The sequence below is a fragment of the Oryzias latipes genome, chromosome 14, assembly GCF_053564925.1.
Source record: "Oryzias latipes strain Hd-rR chromosome 14, Olatipes_Hd-rR_3.1".
Lineage (NCBI taxonomy): Eukaryota > Metazoa > Chordata > Actinopteri > Beloniformes > Adrianichthyidae > Oryzias > Oryzias latipes.
In genome coordinates, this window is record NC_136250.1 from 14,182,996 (window position 1) to 14,204,973 (window position 21,978).

The following is a 21,978-nucleotide window of genomic DNA, read 5'->3' on the forward strand; positions in this document are numbered from 1 at the left end:
TCTAATCAGCTCCAGAGGTTCCAGAGCCACCCCAGCTTTTTTAATCAATTCTTCCAGTTTCTTACTGATTCACCTCACAAGACCAGTGGAGGTTAAAAACAATCACAAAGTTCTCACCCTTACAATAAAGTGGATATAAATGTACACAATGAACGTTTTAGAATTATTGGAGGGAGATGGAGAGCGGGTGTGGGCTCACAGAGCGCAGAACAATCTTCATTCAAACCAGAAACCTTTATGTGCAAATTTGACTTCACTTGTTAAGAAATCATTAAATTCAATAAAAGATAATGAATTAGTTCATATAAACATAAAAACACCAACTATTACAGGAACTGTAAATTGTAAAAAAAAAAAAAAAATCTGGTGCGCTTAGTTTCTCCGTGCGCGCTGGCGCGCCGTGTGAAAGCGCATCTCTCACACACTAACAGATAATTGTGTCAGACCGCGGGAGGCCATCCCGGAAATAATCTGCCCACGCGTTAATCTGCTTTATCCCCACCAAGCCTCAGACTGCTGCCGCAGCCCGACACCAGGCGCACGCAGAAGCCAGGACGCACGAGGAGAGACGGGCTGGAGAAGTTTGGGTCGGAATTTGCTTTGCCCGTCTGGAGCGCCCCCTCGTTTATTTCTTTGCGTGTCACGCAAGATAGTGTCCTGGTGGTGTTGAACCCAAATTCTCAGTCTGAGAGGCAGGAGCCGTGAAACCAGTTCATACTGGGAAGTTGAGCACAGCCAGAAACTGGCAGCGTTGGCTTGGGGATGGATCACGCTGGACTTTGGATATTCTTAATAACAACTTGTGTTATTCCAGGTAAGTTACAAGTTTTCCCTCATCAGGACCAGAAGAGAGTAATAGACAAATAAACAAGTAAACAATTTTTTTTAATTAGAAAAATTCACGCTTTTTTTTAAAATTATGGTATATACTTTTCAACAATGGACTTTAATCTAGCATCTACAACAGTCTGATGTCAATTAAAACTTTTCTTTTGACACCCTCCCTCCAAGTGATGAAAAAAGCCTCTTGCTTTTGTACTGAAATCAAGAAATATTTGTTCTGGAGAATCTTTAGCACATATTCATCCAGCTCCTCTGAAGGATTGTGTCTGACAAAAATAAGGGTGTAACGACAACGACCAATGATTTATTTTTCTACAATCCAACCTCATCGATCTGTCTGAGGCAAGTTGTTTATTGAATCAAACTATACCAATAAAATCCTTCTAAAATGATCAAATAGATTATAATCGTTATTGGAAAATACCATTTGGAATGAGGCACTGCAGGTTTATTTTACTGTAAAATCAAAACGACCAAGTGCCTCACAGCGGCAACAGTGATGTCAGCAAAAACTGATCAGTCCATCATTCCAGTCCAATGTGTGGAAAAACACTTTGAATTTTGCAAAGACATGTGAGCATACAGTGTGGCAGAATTTTCTATTAATGTTCTGTTTGTATTGTTTTGATGTGGAAAAACAACAGTGGGCTGAACATTAAGAAACTAAAATGTGAATGGATTTGACATAACTTCTTGTTTACTTGTTTGTACACATATTGAATTTACACTTGATTATCTTGCAAGAAACACAAGGAATCTGGAAAACTTCACCTGCTCTGTTCAGTACCAGGTATTTATCTCTGAGTCACACTGGTTGAGGTTTGGGCTAAAAATGTCCTGGATCCATTTTAGGTCAGTGAATCGGATCGTTCCAAATGAACCAATGTGGACTATGAATCGTATCAGCAACAACCTATATGAACCAAATTATTGTTAAAATGAATCGTTACACCCTTAGACAGAACTAATCATGCCAGGCATCGCCATGTTTAACACTTTAAAGAAATGCCCCATTTTTTTTTAGCCCTGACAGGTGAGCTGTGGCAGTCAGCTCAAAGGCAAATGCACCGTTCAGCACTGTATTGTACTGGAAGAAGCTTTGGGGCCAGTGTGCAAACTGTTGTGACATCTGCTGCAGCTTCCTGTTTTTCAGTCAGAGATAAAGCCGCTCTGTGAAGTAACTTGCTGGCGCGCACGTCTGCATGTGTGATGATCAAGTGTGAGGCTGAAACATGTGATTGTCATGCTGAAGGATGGATTAATGGGCATGTGGGTGTAACAACAAGACAGGGGCCAAGTGTCCGCCTGCCGCCATGGTGTTTCCGGCCATTTGAAGGATGCCCGCAGGTTTGCCAGCTGGCTCCCCCATGGTGTTGCAGGCTGAGCCGTTTTACTCTCCCCAGCATAAAATGTTCAAATCTCATGTTTGGGTAGGCACACGGGACAGACTAAATGCGACCAACAGACACACCCTCACAAATTTCTGCATAATCCACTGCCCACAGCTGGAACATACAGACGTGGAAGAAATAATCCCACACAAACACTGGCCTGCTGTCCTGTCAGCCTTTTGTGCATCTCTCTCCAGACTCTGCACATTGATCATCCCTACCTCTGTTTTAGCACATGCAGGTAATGTTCCTCCACTGTAGTTTCTTAATATCTCTCCATCTTTTGTTCCTTCTGGTGACCCTTTTCATGTCTCATTTTTGAGTCACAAATGTAGCAGTCACAATAATCCTGCCAGTTGAGTGCTGGCCAAGTTTAATCTGCATATTCCCACAAACATTACCCATACACCACTTGTATTACGGCCAGATATAAATAAAATTATTGTTACAATATTGCATGCAGAACATTTGGCAAGATACCATGTAGATAACGGCCTATGATCCAAAACAGTGGTGGGGCAATCGTTCATCAACTTGTCTTTTGAAGGAAAAAAGGAATAAACTTCAAGATACATGGTATTAGTAATTGGCATTCCATTCATCTTAAAAACTAGATTCATCCCTGGAATGGGTAGGAATAACTGCTGCCAAAAGCTTGAGTTGATCACTGATCTTTTTTACTACTTTAAGACCAACTCTGATGAAAATTTTGTTTTAGGTGTTTTCAACACCATCATTTTTCTAAAGATGGAGAACATATATAATGAAACATCAAGCCTAAAATTGTATTTCTAAAATTGCTATGGATCAGGAGCAGATGAAAATTCAGTTTAAAAGAGCTTGTGGTCGTGACGGGGAAGCGACATTTGGCAAGCAACAAGCTCCCCGCTCTGCTCCATTCTGATGCATCCACTTGCAGACAAATAGATCCATGCAAGCCTTTGTTTTCCTCCTCCAAACTGACATCTGGCTTAAAACTGTACAGCTGGATAGCTCAATATTGATCGCCACTTTTGTTCCACCGGAACTGTTAGATTGGCGGTGTGAGGGGCTGTAAACTAGCAGGAGAGCATGTAAACAGACTGGTGATGGGAACTGTGGGACTTGCTTACAACTGTCCCGGCCACAACTCAGTGGCAAATTTCTGATGAACTACTTTCGCTGTGCAGAAAATGTCCTGGGAACCAAACAGTTTTTTTTTAAAATTTTGGCTAAAAACTGCATAATGGTAATTAAAAGACCACTGGGAACACTTTCAAAATAGATGAAAAGATGACTGGAGTGGGCCTTAAAGCTTTCTTTTTCATCATCTTTTGTTCTTCTTGGTCAAGCCATAGCCTGTCAAAGCCCCTTCTGCAGCTTTGAAACAACTTTTGCATAAATTCTTAGCCATATCAATCACTCATGGTCCCTTAAATCAAGCTTTAAATAGGACAGAACACACACACAAAACACCACTTTGTGATTTATCTCAATACTTACAAACCAAGCACATTGACCAAACCTCTTTCCATTTGATATTTGAAGCTCAGCAGCAACGCTTGTGGTTAAAATATTTAAAGGGAAGACAATGAGTAATTGTTAATTAATTGGCCCATAATTGTGTTGGGTCACATTCCAAACAAGGACAGGACACAATTTAGCTTGTGAAAAACAACTCCAGAGCTGCCATACACAATGTCATGCACACTCACACACACACATAAACATGTGGTTGTTAGATTTTCTTTAAGCGTAGTAAAATATTTAGATCATGAACTTTTTGGTGCATGGCTTTTAGTTTTTATTCTATTTCTGGTCTTTCAGGATCACAAGTTACAAACCCAACGTAGCAGCGGGGTTTAAATCCCAGATCAATCACAGATTTGATGACCTAAAGATTAAATGGTTAATCTGTCCCATTTCTCTCTGTGTTTTTCATTTTCTCCTTCAACATACCAGGTCAGTTTCTTTTTTTTAGCTGATGGCCAAACTGAGTGAAGTTTATGGAAAATGTCATTGCTGTCATGTGATCTTCAGTAACATTGGAGGGACACCAAATTTAAAGATTATGTTTTATTTGTATTTATATGATTTTAAACTGACGCACTGAAGAACACCCAGAAAAAATCTCTGGATTTAATGATTTACTGATATGCATGTTGGGTAATCTGGTGGGTCTGATCTTTGTGGCAAGTGTGGAGACCAAAGTCTCCTTTAATGGACCCAAACTAAGATCTTAAGGCCTTGTGTTTTAGGGACCATCCATGATCGAAGCACGAACATAAAAGGTTAGTGGCATGCAACTTAATAAACTGCCTTCATTGCAGAATGTGTTGTAATTTTAATCCAGGATCCACTCAAATAACTGAGCACTCAATTTAGAACCAAGTGCAGCGTCTTTTCCTATCTCATTGTTGCCACTTATGTTCATGATAATTACCTAGAGCTAGACTCTGGATTAGCTTTGAATAATCTGTTTTTAGGATTATTTCTGGTATTCTCCTTTAAACTTCTGAACAAGTTCTCAAGATCTTCCTCTTAAGGCAGAACTCATCCTCAGCCCATAGTCTTTCAAAGTAGTGCAGAAAAATGAAACAGACAGAAATGAATCCTGATTGTTTCCCACTGATCTGTAAACCTCTACAGGATCTCAGTTTTGAGAACCACATGAACTACTAAGCAGAAAACCTTTTACACTATGGCTGTTTTAAAGATCTTCAAAGTCGAGAACAGGACGATCAATAAACAGGATACCTGGTAGAGTCAAGCATCCACAAAAAATGACCAATTCAGTGGATGAAATAAAAGTTCTCAAATGGGCTCAGAAAACATGTGTACACTGAACTCTGTATATCTACACTGATTTAGTTTACTCTTCCTGCCTTAACATCTTGTAGGAAATGGGCAAAATGTGCAGCTCTTTTAAACATGGGAGTTAACAGAAATTCTTTTAAATCCAGCTTCCTGTGGTTATTTGAGTAATTGCAACATTTGGTACTTCTGGGTTTGCTTCAAATTTGAGATTGGGCTGTGGGGGGTTGGTCTGGCTGTATAGAAACTAAATGGTTCTTTGCTATAGTCTCCCAAAACAATGCCTCAGAAAAACTTCCCCAAATATTGAAAGAGACAGTGTTGCAAGCTGTCCTCAAGTCCAGTGTCAGGCTACCATTGACCCGCCAATCGGCCCCTGACATTTTTGTGTTTATGCAAAACATTATATTAACATTTTTTGTTAGTCTCTTGAATTCCGTTTGACTATATGGGTTGATATCGCCCCCAAAAACCTGCTTCTTAGGTTATTTGTCAATTCTAAATTGTCCTTAGGTGTGAATGTGTGTGACTCTCGCCTAAAAGTATCTTTAGAACACAGGTGCCAAACTCCAGGCCTCAAGGGACAGTGTCATACATGCTTTCCAACTAATCTCCCATTGTTGCTTCTCATTGGAAAAACACATCTGAACCGGGAAATCAGCAACAAGTAGGGCCAGGTTTCTGAAAAACCCACAGGATGCTGGCCCCCGAGGCACCTCTGATGTATATGCTCCAGCGACTGCATCACCCTGAAAGAGAGTTCGGAAAATTGTTGGATGTTGCTTTATATTATAAAAAGTAATCAGTCCCATTCATAGAATATTGAATGATCTTACAGAGATGTGGTAAAAGTTCCCATCTTAAAGTTGCACCATATTTGACATTGGACGAATGAATGTAAAATATGAACTGATGTCCCTTTTAAAGTTAAATTGTGGCACAGAGCGTGTTCAACCTGTCAAATCTTCATCAAAATATTTGTGGTGGACCCATATTCAAACAAAACGTAATTCATCAAGCTGTCATAGAAAACGACTAACACAACAAAAGACAGGTCATAATTGTGTAATCAAAGCAGGGTACTTTATATTATCCATCCCTCCGTCCGTCCGTCCATCCATCCATCCATCTATCCTCACATCCTGCTGAATCTCTTTTGGGGCCAACCCAGCTTGTGTTGGGTGAAGCTCTTTATCATCATTATAGAATTCCCTTTCGCTACATTGTGTATCAGCGCCTCCGCCAATGTGGGTCATTCATACAACCAAAGGTTAAATATAGGTTTATCCATAATGATGCATAAAGATGGAGGATGTCCTGTGAATGAAGAATGAAGAATGAAGAAGACCAGCGTCATGCTGTGCTGCTCTCATGGCTCTTAATGTTTGGTGTGTGCCAAACAGTGATGCTATTGTTTGCTGTCATTCCCAGGCTTCCCTCTTTACCGGGCACTGCTGTTTAGGGATTATTGTCCCGCGTGCTGGTGAGGTCATTTCCCATGCTTTAAACAATGACAGAAAAAAAAGAATGGAGGCAGGAAGACCAGAGGAGGTGCAGAAATGTGGGCCAAAGTAGTGTGTTGAGTCAGTTCGCTCCTGCATTACCTAAAGCTTCTTATCAGCTCAGCTGCAGATCTCATCAGAGGCGTCTCACAGTTGGACTTCTTTTACCAGGAAAAATTACTCACAAAGGAAGCATGTCAGCCACACGTGAAAAACAACAACAAAAGAAATTGGGGTAAACTGCCTGCTTGCTTCCTGAAATGTCAGCACATTTGTGACAACAAAGCTAGAAAAAGATTTGTTTTATAATAAATACTATAAAGATTCAAAAATGTGATTAAATTGATATCCATTTTTTATGCTGTTTACAACTTCCTCAATGTTCTGTGTTTGGGGGCGGATTTAAAATAACCTCTTTTAACCACTGGTGTCTCATGTTCACACAGGTCTAAGATGTGTTCACCTAGAACCTGAAATGTTCTTTACTTATACTGGTTTTTAAAAAGCCCTGGAAATGACATCCATAGAGAAAAACAATTAGCTGTTCCCTCAAATTGATCATTTATGGAAAGAAAAGAGCATTTTGCGCACACAAATATCAGTATATCGTAGCCACATAGCCTTTTAATAGCATTATCTGTGCACAAATTAATATTTGGTGTAAACAAATGAGTATTTTAGTATAATCAAATCCTACTACTAATCTATGCCAATAAAATACCAATTTTTGCAAAAAGAAAAATATGCTAATTTGTGCTTAGAAAATAACACATTTTGGTTAAAAAATGCTAAATGCTATAAAATACAAAATTTGTGCCCATAAAATTGACGTTTGTGTATACAAAATACTAATTACTCATTTGCATTTACACACATGTCTTATTTGGGTGTATTTAGTTATAAAACGTGTGTTCACACGGTTTTATTCGCTTTGACCGGCTCTCTTTTAAACCTATTTTGCAGCATTCTTCTTGAAAAGGTCGCTTCAGTTTGCTGAGGCTTTTTGTACGCTCCATCATGCGAAAGCTCTCTTAAGCATTTCAATAAGATTATATTCTGGACTTTGACTTACTCATCCCAAAACCTTTATTCTTTACTCTTTTAGCCTTTCTGGTGAGGATTTGCTGTTGTGTTTATTTTAGATCATTTTCTGGTTGCATGACCCAGTTTTAAATAGGCTTTTGTTGTTGGTAAAATTGTATTTTGTGTCTTTGAGCATTGCTAGCATTGGGCTGAGTTTGGTGGGAAGTCCTGAGAATTATTTCTATTACACTGAATATCGTTAATTAGGAAATAATTTGTCATAACCCTTTCCAGAGTTAGGATCACTGCTAAAGTCTTTTGATGTGGCTGTCCAGTGATGCTACAGATGACAAAACTTCAGTTTTTCTACACAGGTCATCTGTTTGCATCCAGTTTATCAATGAAGATGATTAGAAGCATCTAGGTGTTAGTCTACAAATGCTATGAAAACATTGTGTCTGTTCCTAGTATTACATATAGGGTGCAGTGGTAGAGCAGTCAACCTCTGGTCAGAAGATCGCAGGTTTGGTTCCCGCCTTGCCTGCCCATGTGTTGAAGTGTTCTTCGGCAAGAACCCCTCATTGCTTCAAGTATAGGTTGGCGCCAGTGTTCGGGAGTGGAGCCGCCATCATTCTGTGAATGCGTGGGTGTGGCTTAATGTACCTGTGACTGTAAAGCGCTTCTAAGAAGGTAGTAAAACTCTAGATAAGTATTCGCTAATTGCCATTTACAAGCGTTTGCTCCATCTAACCTCAAATCTCATAAATGCAACTGTGTACAAAAAACTGCAACGCTCGAATTATTTAATGTCAATCAACAAAACATAAAAGGAAATAATGGAGTAGTTAGTGATCATTTTCTTTGAGATTTGAACTGGAGAGTTGATCCAAACAGCTTATAGAAGTGACCACAGATCTTCTGTGGATGTGCTTTTCCTTTAAATCTTTTTCTGTTCTTTAACTGTGTTGTGTGTAATCTGGAAAATTAGCCAGCAATGAGATCAGAGCTTCACAGAGCTGACCATGGCTCTTGATAATACAGGTTATTGAAGTCTTCACTCTGTTGCCCAATGAATTTTGGGTCAGTTGTGCACATTTCTCAATGTTTTCTTTACTGTTTCTCAGTGTTGATGATAGGACTTATGACCAAATCTTCATCTTGATTTTAGCTTCAGTCTCACAAAAAAACCTCCACGCATTGCAACCATCTGTATGCACTCCCCAGGCTCCCCCAGTGCTTCACCAGAATACCGGATAGTGTTTTTTCTGCAGAGTTTATATGTTTGGACTTGTCTTGGCATCAATATGGATTTCTGGCAGCAGTTAATCAAAGTGCAGCTTGGTTTATGTCCCAGCATGTCTCAATATTTCCCTGCAGGTCAGATCATTTGCATTCTGTTTCTTGACTGACCATTCTGTTCCCACAGTCTTCTGCAATGTTCCTGTGGGATTTCCTTTTTTTTTTTGCTCCTTTCAATTGTTTTGAAAAATTAAACCCCCCTCTGCATAGTTAAAAATACATGATTCTATACCCACAAAATCACAATGTATGCAAATAAAAATATAAAAGGTACGTACTGGAAATGAACCATTTAAAATAAAACTTGGCTTCTTTATCGGGTACCTATGGTTGTCCTGTCGAAAAAAAAATTACTGTATTTATTGTTTCAGATAATAAATAAATATAGGAATTAAACACTATTGACAATGAGAAGGTAAAGGAAATATACTGAAGTAAAAGAAACATAATTAAGAAATTACACATAGATGTACATACACAAATACATGTAGAAGTTTAAACAAGTTGCGCTTCCACCGTTGGATATAGCATTGGGGTAGATTTGGGATTTACCAATACTTAAAAATAAATAAATAAACATTTGTCAAAAACTTCAAATATTTTTGCAGTTGAAGTTTTTTATTAAGTTCTACTTTTTTATGTAACATATACAACTATTGTGTAAAATGTTTCAACTCATTCATCATTCATTTTGTTTACTCAGATCTGCCTCAGTTGTGTGAAGTTACATGTGTTCAAATTGATTTGATGTGTTTTGTGGAAGTAAGATGGATTTACTGGAAGCATTTTGCTCCAGTGGATTAGGTTGGAATGGATTTATCTGTGTCTGTTTAGTCTTAAAAAGAGATGTTGTCAGACTGACATCTGCAGGAAGCATGGCATCTGCAGTCAGTGGCTAAGGTAGCGCTGCAGCACTGTACCCTTTACCAAACACAGACCTGCTGAGTAAAAGAAAAATGCTTCTAAATATCAGATTATTATGTTATAAAGCCTTTTTTGGGTTATTTCATGAATACAAAAACAACTCATAATATACCAGTGATGATATTTTATGTTTTAAAGTGGACCATACCTTCTGAAGATCCCATTTGTTTTGCCCTCAAGCTGCAATAGAGTTTTTGCATGTACACAACCTTTTTATGACTTTGTCCAAACAAATCAAGCTCACCCATGAGCTTTTCTAATGGGGACTGATCCACATACTGTGACTACATTGCTCCAGAAGTCATAATCAGCAGAATTTTACTTCCATCCAGAAGGTCAAAATCTGGCTCTCCATATGCACACCAGCAGATGGACCATGAATTATCTGATTCAGACACAGTTTATTATTCGGAAAACTGTAATCTAGTGTTGTTCCCCTCATTAAAGTCCTTATTTGATCATCTTTCTTTTAAAAGCGCTCCTAGTGGTATTTTAACTATGATTTGATGAAGACAAAATCAGTACACCTGTGTTGTTTTTCAGGATACAGTTTCTGCAGAGGGGCAGTAATTTATAAGAAATTCACCTCTCAGTTATAGGCGGAGCTGTTCATGTGAAAAAAACTAACCACCCTTCCCCTCCCTGTTGCGGAGTGCTCAGAGCGGTAGCAAATACAATTTTTTATGTTTTTGTCTGTTCCTGATTCAAAACAATTTAACAACAAAAAAATACTGAATGACAATTTCAAGATGAATTTTCTTTATATGTGTCCTCTTTTGTCTGAAAAAAAATACTGCATGGGCATGTTAAAAAACACCAAGAACACAAGTTTCGTTGGAGTGGGATTTTAAAACTGTAGATTTATGAGAGCATAATTTTTTTTCCATTTTTCATAAAAATGGCTAATTTTTTAACAAAACATGCCAAAATAACATTTGTTATTGATTGCTCTGCACTGAAAAATTGCTTATAGTTTGCGCTAAACGTTAGAGCATCTTGAGGGGGTTTCAATTAAAACAAACAGAGAAATATATTTTCTAAAGTTTCCATTAAAGATTGATTTTTTTAATACTCAAGCAAAAATTTTAAAAAAGAAGTACGAGAATAAAAAACTGTGGCCATTACCTGCTCACACAGGATTTACATTTGCTGCTTTTTTTACATACCGGTAAATGTATTTCTTCATTTTTGTATTTCCTAAATCAGTTTTTCAACTCAATAATAGGTCTAACCCTGTAAAATAATTAACTTAGTGTTTGAAAATGCCACCAATATTTGTAAAAGTCTAAGCAGACTCATTAAAATCTTTTCCTAATTATCCATAACTCTCTAAATAAAAAGGAAAAGGTTATAGGATACATTTTTAAAGTGAAGTTTTGGGGTTTGGCGCCCAGAAGACCACTACTGGAATGTGATCAAGTCAGCTTCATGACCCCAGCTGGAAAAAAGCTGGTATGAAAAAAAGATGGATTGATGGATGTTTGGCCTTTGGCTTATAGAAAGCTGGATTACACCGTATAGAAATCCATCTGCCTGCTCTAAACCTCAGGGCATTATAAACATGTGCTGAGTGATTGTTGAAAATTTAATTTGTTGTATGACAAGAATCAGGATTTCACAGTCTAAGTTACTATCATTTGGCCTCTTTGAAAAACAGCCTACAGAAAGAAATGTTTCAGAAGGAAATAGACATTTTGAAGCATTAAAGTAAAAAAAATCCAAAAGTTGTTATTTCAAGGATGTATTCAGACTGGAATAATCATTTGTTCCGGATCGGGTCTGCTGAATTTATTCTGGATGAGTGCTGAACCTTGCAACTGGTCTGTATTTGTACTGGCATCAAGCGGACCGTTCTGTTACGAACCAAAGCTTGTAAACAAAGCCAAGTGACCAAAGATCTCTTCAGTCATTGGCCAGAAACTACAGGGATAGGTCAAAACAACAATTAAAAGGGGTGTGCTGCGGTATATAATTCTTATCGGGGACAGTTTACTTATTGAAACTTTTTATTTCAATTTTGAGTATTACAGTTTTGAAAGTCGGGAACAATACTTTTTACTTGTCACTTTGGTACGGTGGAGGCATGCTAAAAGGTGGTTTCTGGTAAGAAGACATGCCGTGTGTACTTTAACTAAGAGAATGCAACAACTGCAGTGATGAGTGGACTTCGGGTAGCTGCTAAGTGTTTATGACATATAGTTTGTCGGGGAAATAGTGAGATGCTATGTCGGTTGCTACATTCGTACTCTGTTTACATCGGTCCAGTTGTTCCGCTCCGAGGACGGATTGTATTCAGACTGAGGAATCTCAGAGCGAATCGAAGCTCAGTCCAATTGTAAACGAACTGAGACCACCTTGAAAGATGGGTCAGAGAGCAGTTCCTGATCCCAGACCAGGGTGTCAGGTGTTGAGGTCGTCCTCGCACACCTGCCTGAGGTTCTAGTCACTCACACCTGTTCTGCATCCAATTAGACTGCATATATTAGTCCATCACGCCATCCAGCCATTGTCGGTTCGTCTGCTTTCTATCTATGGAAGAAACCACTGATCTCTGCTGGTTGAAGCCAAGCCAAGCCAAGCTCAGAGCTAAGTCAAGCCAAGCAGAACCAAGCCAAGCCAAGCCAAGCAAAACCTAACTGAGCAAAGGAACACCCAACCAAGCCAAGCAAAACCAATCAAAGCAAATCCAAGCCAAGCAAAGCAAAGCAAAGCAAAACCTGTCCAAACCAAGCTAAGTCAACCTCGCCCGATTCTTTCTGGATTCAACCCCTCAACGCCATCTTAGCACTTCTCTGGATCTACTGCCAGTCGCCTCTCCTGAAGATCTTCCATTCCCTTTTCTTTTAATAAACTGCTCATCTTCTAACCTTGCCCCTGTCTGCATTCGTGTCCAGCTTATTCGTAACCTGACACAGGGTCTATGTGGATGTATTCAGACTGAAAATTTGTTCCAGTTTATCAGGGGAAACGAACTCTGGTTCACTTGCAGCGGACCCAATGTGTCCTGTGTGAAAACACTCTAAGTAAAGATGTTTCGCTGTTCGCTATTACTTAGCCCTCGCTATTACATCGCTATGATGTCGTTAGCACCTTATTAGCACACAATGACCACTTGAAGTTATGACGGTAGACTGGAAAACAAACATTTGACTTTTTAGAACCCCCTTGACATCATTTATGTCTAAACAATACTACCACAGACAGATGCAGGAGAAACTGTGACATGGTTGGTGACCACACACACGACTTTTGGAGATTGCCCAATAATAAGACCATTCTTGGAGAATAAAACAAACAAACAAACAAAAATAAAAGGATGGAGACGTCTTAAAGATAGATCTCTCCATGAATCCTCTGATATTTCATATGGATTTATACACTAAACATTCACTCACATTAGATCAAGTTTATGCTTTGCATGTTTTATTGTTGTTTGCAAGAAAGACCATCACCCTAAACTGGGTTAAGCCTTGCCCACCAACTATTGCTCAACGGACGCAAAGCTTAAGACATCTCTAGCCCTTGTGCTATCCTAGGCACTTTAACATTGGGAGTTGGGTCATCTAGACCCACTAGACAGTGCACTGAACCTTTTTTCTTCAATGATTTATGATCTTCACTGGTGTCCATGGACTACATGAAATCTTTCCAGCTTTGTCATGGTAGGGAGAACATGTCATTGTAAGGATGGGGTCATCTAAGATAGCACAAGGGCTAGTTGATGTAGTATTAGATTGCTTAACTACAACTAAAAAATGGCAACTTTTCAAAAAGATGGTCAAGAGTGTTTTCTCTTTTGGACTGTTTTTGTTTGATCCCTGAATATAAAATGTTTTGTTGCTGCGGTTCTTTTTTTGTGCTTGTTAGGATGAGCCCAATCTCAACATGCTTCTTTCTACTATTTGTTACGTTAGTTGTCTGTAATGTTGTAAGTTACGACAACATTACAGGCAATTTAAAAAAATTATAAATGGTTGCAGAATTAAACACAGTATTGTGGCAAAAGATAAACTTGCCTTAGACCATTAGGGTAGTTGCTCATCTCTAAGGGGAACACAGAATACTGCATTACCTCTTACATGTTGATTAATGCGTTGTGTAGCAGAGAGTGATTTTGAATTGTTCAGTAAGGTGCTTTAGATGGGTCCACATCTAGAAAAGTGTTTTCTGGAGAGGCTTCGTCTATTCGGAGAAGAATTTCAACATGGTTTTGTTTCATCAATTGCTTTTGCAAATCTTGATGTCAAAACACTGTGATGGCTTTACATGTTCAAATGTGCCATTAAAAACTTAATTTAAATTCAATCTAAATTTAAATTCATTCCATTTAAATTTATTTAAAACCAAGAAATGACAACTAATAGACTAAAGTCAGCAATGGTGTTTTACAGTCTGCTCACTGACATGTTAACACACTTTAGAAAATCACATGAAATTTTGATTGGCTTTAAAATCTTTCCTAATTGGCGACTGATTGATTAATTAAATGTAAACACAAACAGGTGATTTTAAAGATGCATGAGCTCTTCTGCATCTCTTCCTATTCAGGCTGCAACAGGCACAGTTGAGCATAGCTTGGCATTATGCCTCCTTAAGTCCTTAATGTTTCCTCATTTAGACACTTTGAGACACGTGACGCATAGCAGTGTTATGCAACACACAACACGTTAAGTGTAGTAAAATGCCAACTTTTTAGTAATGATCACTGAACAAACTTTTTTCCTTTTATTTATAAAATACCAAAAATGCATTGTCCCTCATATTATTTATTTATTTTTTTACCGCTTTAAACAGCAAAATGATGTCACAAATTATTGGCCAATCTTACACACACTTTGGCAACATTTTCCAATGAACACAAAAATGTTACTGTGTAGATTGAAACATTTAAACGTTTACCGCCGGGGTAATGGTTTCGTCACCCTGCATGACCTCACAGTACCAATGCACCAATGTTGATTGAAGGAAGTCAGTGGGATGGGCATTCATAAAATTGCCATCATGTTGTGCACCATGTTTCTATTAAAAAAAAAAAAAAAGTGTTTTTTTTTGGTGTAAATTCCATTTTTTGCCAGAAGACCAGGACTCTTCTGAAACAATTTCTATGCACAACGTGACCATGGGGTCTTACAGATACAGATATCTGAGATAAAAGTTGTTCCAGTGGAAACTGTTGTGTGTGTTTGTGCATATAGCATTAGATCATATAGGGATATTTTGTGTTATTTTGTGTTGTTTTTCTGGTTTTATATTGCATTAACTCTGTGAAGCACTTTCTGAGTTGCTCTCTGAGGAAGGTGCTGTATAAAGATTTTATTAATTGCTTACTTACTAATTAACGCATGCAAGGGACATTGTGTGTCTAAGCAATGCATTTTACTTTCTTATCCCATAAAATCATAAATGGTTAATCCACTTTTGGTAACCAAAGAAAAGGTTCATGATCTGGACCCTGATCTGTTTTCAGGGTCTTATCTGCTCTCTCAGTAGGTGGTTGTAGCTGCCGAGGATTTGCTAAAGGAGATCAGTAAGTCAAGAGAGAACAGTAACTAAATAAATCCTACTTATTTATACCTCTTACTAATCTTCCACTTTGTCCTTAGTACACCTGCAAAATACAGAAGCAAAGTGTTTTAAACCTGACTGGCTCCATGGGAATTATGATTCAAAAATCCATGAATTGTTTGATTTGTAGAGTGAAAACTTCTCTTTTTTATTGTTGTTTACTATGAGGCATCGAATGCTGTGTTGTGTTTAAGGTGCTTTGAAATAGTTAATTTGATCAGATGAGTGTTAGCTCACCAAACAAACGTCACTGACGTAGACCTGAGGATAAAAACAACTTGCATCATTCTAAGAGACACCCCGTCCCTCTTTTTCTAGGGTTGACCCGAACTCCCTCAACTGTTACCTTTTTTTCTGTTTTTTGCTTTCTGCACTGTTGTCCTACCTCAACAGATGCTGTAACCTCGGTGCAGCCCAAAGTTAGAATTTGTTTTTAAACTTTAAGTTACATTTTTACCAATAATGCAAGCTTATATATTTTTTACAGACTGTGGTTTGATGTTTTCCAAGTGGAAAAAGGTAATGTATGGTACATTGACTGCAGAGGAGAACTGGACCAAGCAAGTGTGATGTCACCCAGAGAAAATGAATGACTTCTAGTTCATTGCAAAGTGAAGTCAAATCAGTCGCCATTTCTCGTGATACTGACATTGCCATGTTAGAACCATCCATCCGTCCATCCATCCATCCATCCATCCATCCATCCATCCATCCATCCATCCATCCATCCATCCATCCATCCATCCATCCATCCATCCATCCATCCATCCATCCATCCATCCATCCATCCATCCATCTTCTTCCGCTTATTAGACTGGGTTGCGGGGACAGCAGTCTAAGCAAAGATGCCTATACTTCCCTCGTCCCGGCCACTTCCTCCAGCTCCTCTGAGAGGACCCCGAAGCTATCCCAGGTCAGCCCATAGAAGTAGTCTTTCCAGTGTGTCATGGGTCTTTCCCGGTGCCTCCGCCAAGTGGGATACACTTGTTAGAATGTCCGCCTTTCTATGGTCCCACTGTCCATGGTTCTATGTTGAAACCATACTTATGTGTTACTTATGTGGACTTAATTGTCATAAAACAGTAAATTGACTATTAACATAAGGACTGATTTCCATAAATCCATTTGTGTTCATAAGGGAGTCATAATTATTATAGCTCTCACATTTTAAGTCTGTTTAAAAAGTGCTAAATAGACCAAAAGGTGAGCATAAGTTCTATGTTAGAACCATAGACATATAAATGAGAAGTGATTGGTCCGAGTCATCATTTCTATGACAAACACTAGCCATCATGACTGAGCTTTTTGATAGGTCATACCCCCTAGAACAAGCTCAGATGAATCTGTCAATCAAACATTTCAAACGTTTGACCACTTTGTCTTATTGAGGTGCCAGTTTATCACTTGAATTACTAAAAAAACTTGTGAAAATTAACAAGAATATGTTAAAAGGTGGTAGAACAAGGTTATTCTGACAAATTGAATGACTGAGAAATCACTGTTTATTTCTCTATAGAAGTGTATGGGATTTTAGCTTCTTGGAGCTTTGGGTACTTCAATCAATGGTGACACAATGTTGTCATAGGCCCTGATCATAGGCCCTGATCATTGATCATATCAGTTTGTTACCCACCTTAGATAATTCAGTGCGCTTTTGCTTTTAACTTTTCTACTTTGTTTCCAGAGGTTAATGGGCAGACGGTGGAAATGGATGACGGGAAGTCAGGATACGTTGGCTCAAAGGTGGATCTCCGCTGTCGGTTCATCAACAGTTCTCCACCAGTCAAAATCTCTCAGGTATTTAACTGTCAGTTGCAACATCTAATATGCAGAAAGTATATTAAAATACAATCCACCACACAAATCTAATGAAGAAAGAGTTCTGGTAAGAAGAGGAGGAAAACTTTAGTGATCTGAGAATAAGAAAATGATAATGATGTATACCAATGAATGCAATGCAGAATATCTCAGAATAGGAAACTAGTGTTAGAGGGCATCGTTTAACCCTTGTGCTATCCTAGGCACTTTAACATTGGGAGTTGGGTCATCTAGACCCACTAGACAGAGTTCTGAACCTTTTTTCTTCAATGATTTGTGATCTTCACTGGTGTCCATGGATTACATGAAATCTTTCCACCTTTATCCACCTTTGTCATGGTAGGGAGAACACGTCAATGTAAGGGTGGGGTCATCTAAGATAGCACAAGGGATAAAGGTCTTTCAAAACTTTTCTGAACTTAACCTGTTCATTTTAACAACCACTTTTACTTAACCGTCTGTTAAAGAGTTTTTTACTGAAGCTAAGAAACATGTAAAAAGATTTGCGTAGCTGATTTTTTAACACTTAAGAACATAGTTGGAAAGACAATTTATAGTTTTAAAATAAGAACTATTTTAAAGTTACCAAAGGCCCCGCAACATGCTGACATATTCAGGTTTTACCCCCTCTTTGCCCAACAGTAGCTTGATTGGGCCTAGCAACCCCGCAACCCTAAAAGGGATTCAGTGGGTTCTCAAAATCGATGGATGAGTTATCAATAAAGATACGGAGGTGGTTATCTGTGTTGCTTTAGTCACCATCCAAATATTTTGCCCATCTCCCCAATGTAATGAACGTTTTCTACCACAAGGTGACGTGGCAGAAGCTGGTCAACGGCACCAAGCAAAGCGTGGCAATCGCAAATCCATCCTTAGGCGTCTCTGTGGCGCCGCCCTATCGGGACCGTGTCACGTTCAGAAACGCAGCTGTGAGAAGGCGCACCCCTTCTCTAGAGGACACGACCATCATCTTCTCCTCGCTCCGCCTCTCTGATGAAGCCACGTACATCTGTGAATACACAACATTTCCTGCGGGGAATAGAGAGAACTCTGTGAATCTGACTGTGCATGGTAAGAACGCACAACAGCAGCCACTGAGAGCAGCACAAGGCAGCTAATTAAAATGGCATATTGTACTTAGAGAAAACTAATAAGCAAATACATCAACTCATAAAACTGATGCTACAGTTTTATTCGATTCATTGTATGTGATGCACATGTGAAGAATTGACAATAAAGTTGACTTTGACTTTGACTTTAAAGGCATGTAGGTTTAGTTTAGTACAGGAATAACATGTAATTTTTTTAAAGTTAAATTTCCTCTGTGGGGCTGCATGTGGGCATAGTGCTGTCTCATATTGAGAGGGCCCTGCTTCTTTAAGGAGTTTGCATGTTCTCCCCTGGTTGTACCCCGCCTTTTTCCAACAGTAGCAGGACAGGCTCCAGCAACCCGTGACCCCAAAAAGAATTCAGTGGGTTCAGAGAATGGATGGATTTGCTCTTGATTAGGAATTGTTCTGTATAGGAATAAAGTTTCATCTCTTTACAGTCCGGCCGACTACCCAGATGAGTCTTTCCTCCCCCACACTGGTGGCTCGTTCATCTAATCTCAAAACCCCAGTGGCAACCTGCATCTCTGCAAATGGAAAGCCTCCTGGCACCATCAGGTGTGTGTTTGTGTGATGTACAAATTTCCCGCGGCATGAGTTATACACTTTGCTTCCACTGCCCAACTGGTCGCCCATTTTCCTTCCTGTGTTTACAATAAATTGCCTACTTCTGTATTGTGATTATAAATAGGTGGGAGACGAGGGTGCCTGGAGAAGTGACTACCCGTGAGTACAGAAACTCAGATGGGACATTCACTGTTCAGAGCGACTACATTTTGGTGCCCAGCAAGGAGACGCACAGGGAGACGCTCACCTGTGTCACAACCTACAATGAAGAGGTCTACACTGACAGTGTCACTCTGGACATTCAATGTAGGTCGCTTTTAAAGCCGTTGCACTCAGCATTGTGATACTGCGACAAGCTGATGTTGGTGTTTTCCCATCAGATGAACCAGATGTGACAGTGGAGGGCTTTGATGGGAACTGGTACCTGAATCGAGAGAACGTCCGTCTGACTTGCCAAGCAGATGCCAACCCTGCTGTCTCTCTGTATCAGTGGAGACTGTAAGTTTCCTGGTAGTTACTCGAAACAATAGAAAGGCAGAAAAATGTGGAAAAGACCCACTCCGATGAAAAATTGTGTTTGAAACATGCTCATGTAAATGGTAAATGAAGTACACTCATAAAGAGTTTTTCTACCTTCCTCAAAGGCCCAAAGCGCCTTACAGTCACAGTCCCATTCACACACATATTCACACACTGGTGGCGGCTACAGTGTGTGAATGCATTTTTCTGATAACGGAGAATATATATAATTACGCTTAAAATTGCATTTCCAAGTACGTCTTTATTGAAATCGTTGTGAATTAGGAGCAGACAAAAAATGCTTTTTATAAGAAAAATATTTGTGGGAGGGTAAAAAGCTCCCTGCTTCGCTCCATTCTAATGCATCCACTTGTAAATGTCTTGATCCATGTATGTCTGTGTTTTCCTCGTCTGAGGGGAGTAAAAGGCTGTAAGCTAGAGGGAGAATGTGTAAACAGAATTCTCAGCAACTGGGAGAGAAAAAGGGGGGAGGGATTTTTTCCGCGCCAATGTTCCCATTCACAATTTCTAATGAACTTCTGTTGCTCTGCAGAATTTATGTCCTCGAAAACGACACAAGTTTTTCAATTTTGGATAAAAACTGCATAATCATGATTAAAAGACCACTGAGAATGCTTTTAAAATAGATCAAAAGATGATCGGTGTGGGGCTTTAAATCTGGTCAAAGTGAAAAAAGTTTGATCTAAGTGGGTCTCATGATCTCTCGGTTTGAACTTTGCAGGGTGAACGGCTCAATCCCCAGCAGCGTTGAGGTCCGAGACAGCATTCTTCTGTTCAAGGGTCCGATCACGTACGACCTCCAGGGCACTTATGCATGCGACGCCACCAACAGCATCGGGACCACTTCAGCGTCTGTTGAGGTCAACATTATAGGTACAACTCCTAAACATCTGACTTTTAAACAATTCTAGACTTTACTGTTATTGTGTGCAAATACTGAGATTTGTCTATATATGTGTGTATGTTACTCCTATAGAAAAGCCTCAGCCGCAGATCGCAACAGGTGATGTTGTCAGTGTGATTGCCTTATTATTGGCTGCTGGCGTTCTCATGGGCATCACCATCACTGTGTTGGTGCTCAAAATAAGAACCCGAAAGGATAACACATCGTATGTAAAAACCCTAAATTCATTTTTTGTTTGGTTGTCTGTTTCTTTTTTTTTAAATTCCCTTTTCATGTGTTTTTTGTAGAAATGATTCTCCTTCTAGAAAACTGTCCCAGCCTATAAAAAGAAGACCCGGGGAAGACATCCAGGTGATTAAAAAAGGGGGGGGGGGGCATAATGTGTTTACAGATTTATAAGACAATTTTTAATAGTACAAAATGTCAAAGAAGGTTGTTTTTGTTTTACTTTCATATATTTTCTAAATGTTAACAGTTTTTCTGTTTTTTTGTATCTATTAACATATAATCTATTAAAAAGTACAATTTTGTTTTCATAGCATCTGGGGAAATTTTACGAGGAGCTGCCAAACACAGCAGACTATGTGAGCTACCGACTGGCCTGTAACAAAGAGGACTACCCCGAGCCCTACTCCCCACCTATCAACCCTCCTCTGTCATTTCTGCCACAGAACCCCCACCACACCTCACAGACAATGCCTTCAAAGGGTACCAGCTGCACCGGCACCCCTTCGAAGAACACTTTTAACCCTCCTTCATACACCACAGCCATCTTCAAGTACCCCTCTGTGCCAGGTCTGTCCTCCCCCCCCCCTGGAGTGGGGTCATACACATTTCCCAAAGAGCAGTATGTCTGAAGTGACCCGGTTTCCCCTCACTCAGGCACCTCCGGCCAGCTAACGGAAGTGACAGGATTCAAAGCCGAAGCGCCCGCTGGGCAATCCAGTTCGGTTTCACGTGGCTGGTCCAAGGACACCGATCTTTTCTTTGCTTAAATGCAACTGTTTCGTTCATTCGTCCCGTTTTTCACATGTCACATGTTTGAAATGCAATGCTCCATGTTTAACTGTTAGGTTAGTGGAGGGTTTATTTAAAAAAAAGAAAAAAAAACATTTGATGATTGGTTGTATAATGTTTGATCCAATCTAACTGAAGGGACTGGATTACCTCTTGATGTGCTTTACTCCTTCCTTTATCCACTGTGACTCATTTAAAAAAAAGGGGGAAAAAGAGAAATAAACCACAACAAATTAAATGAATGCTCCCCTTCTGTATCTCTGATTCCATCCTGTTCATCCTGTGTTGTTCTGAATGCATTGTTCTAATCCGTTTGGTTATGCATCCTGGTTCTCTGTTGTGCATGTGTTTTGATAATCTGTTTTTCTTTGTACAATAAAAAAAGGCGAAATTTATATTAACTGATTTATACATTTGTATGTTTTTATTGGTGTTGTCTGTGGTTGTTGGAGGAACACTGGAGTTTCTAGCATTTCAATAAAGAAGATCCAAACTGCAGTGAACGTCTGCATCACAAAGATCGAACCTCTTTATGGACTTTTTATTTAAAATGGTTAAACAACATTCATTTGGGGATTGAAACAAAAATGCAACGATAAAAATTTAAAGCTAGGGCAATCTCTGTTGTGAATAAAAAATGTGAAAAAAATACCCCAAATCTTTTGCTTTCAGTGTTTATCCTA

The 21,978-nt window shown here is 39.2% G+C and overlaps 1 protein-coding gene across 2 annotated transcripts; it reads left to right on the plus strand.

The window, feature by feature from the left end:
* Positions 1-437: 437 nt before the first annotated feature.
* On the plus strand, positions 438-21,700 carry nectin1a (nectin cell adhesion molecule 1a). 2 transcript variants are annotated; one of them, XM_020708850.3, is made up of 12 exons: positions 438-814; positions 17,025-17,137; positions 17,971-18,229; positions 18,708-18,825; positions 18,959-19,140; positions 19,215-19,332; positions 20,096-20,247; positions 20,351-20,483; positions 20,566-20,629; positions 20,818-20,862; positions 20,950-21,073; positions 21,161-21,700. In XM_020708850.3, the coding sequence occupies exons 1-12, from the start codon at positions 763-765 to the stop codon at positions 21,271-21,273; spliced, it is 1,473 nt and encodes a 490-aa protein (XP_020564509.1). In that variant the 5' UTR covers positions 438-762; the 3' UTR covers positions 21,274-21,700. The 2 variants fall into 2 exon arrangements, with proteins under 2 accessions (XP_020564509.1, XP_004076493.1); XM_004076445.5 differs by having other exon boundaries at positions 20,818-21,073.
* The last annotated feature ends 278 nt before the right edge of the window (positions 21,701-21,978 follow it).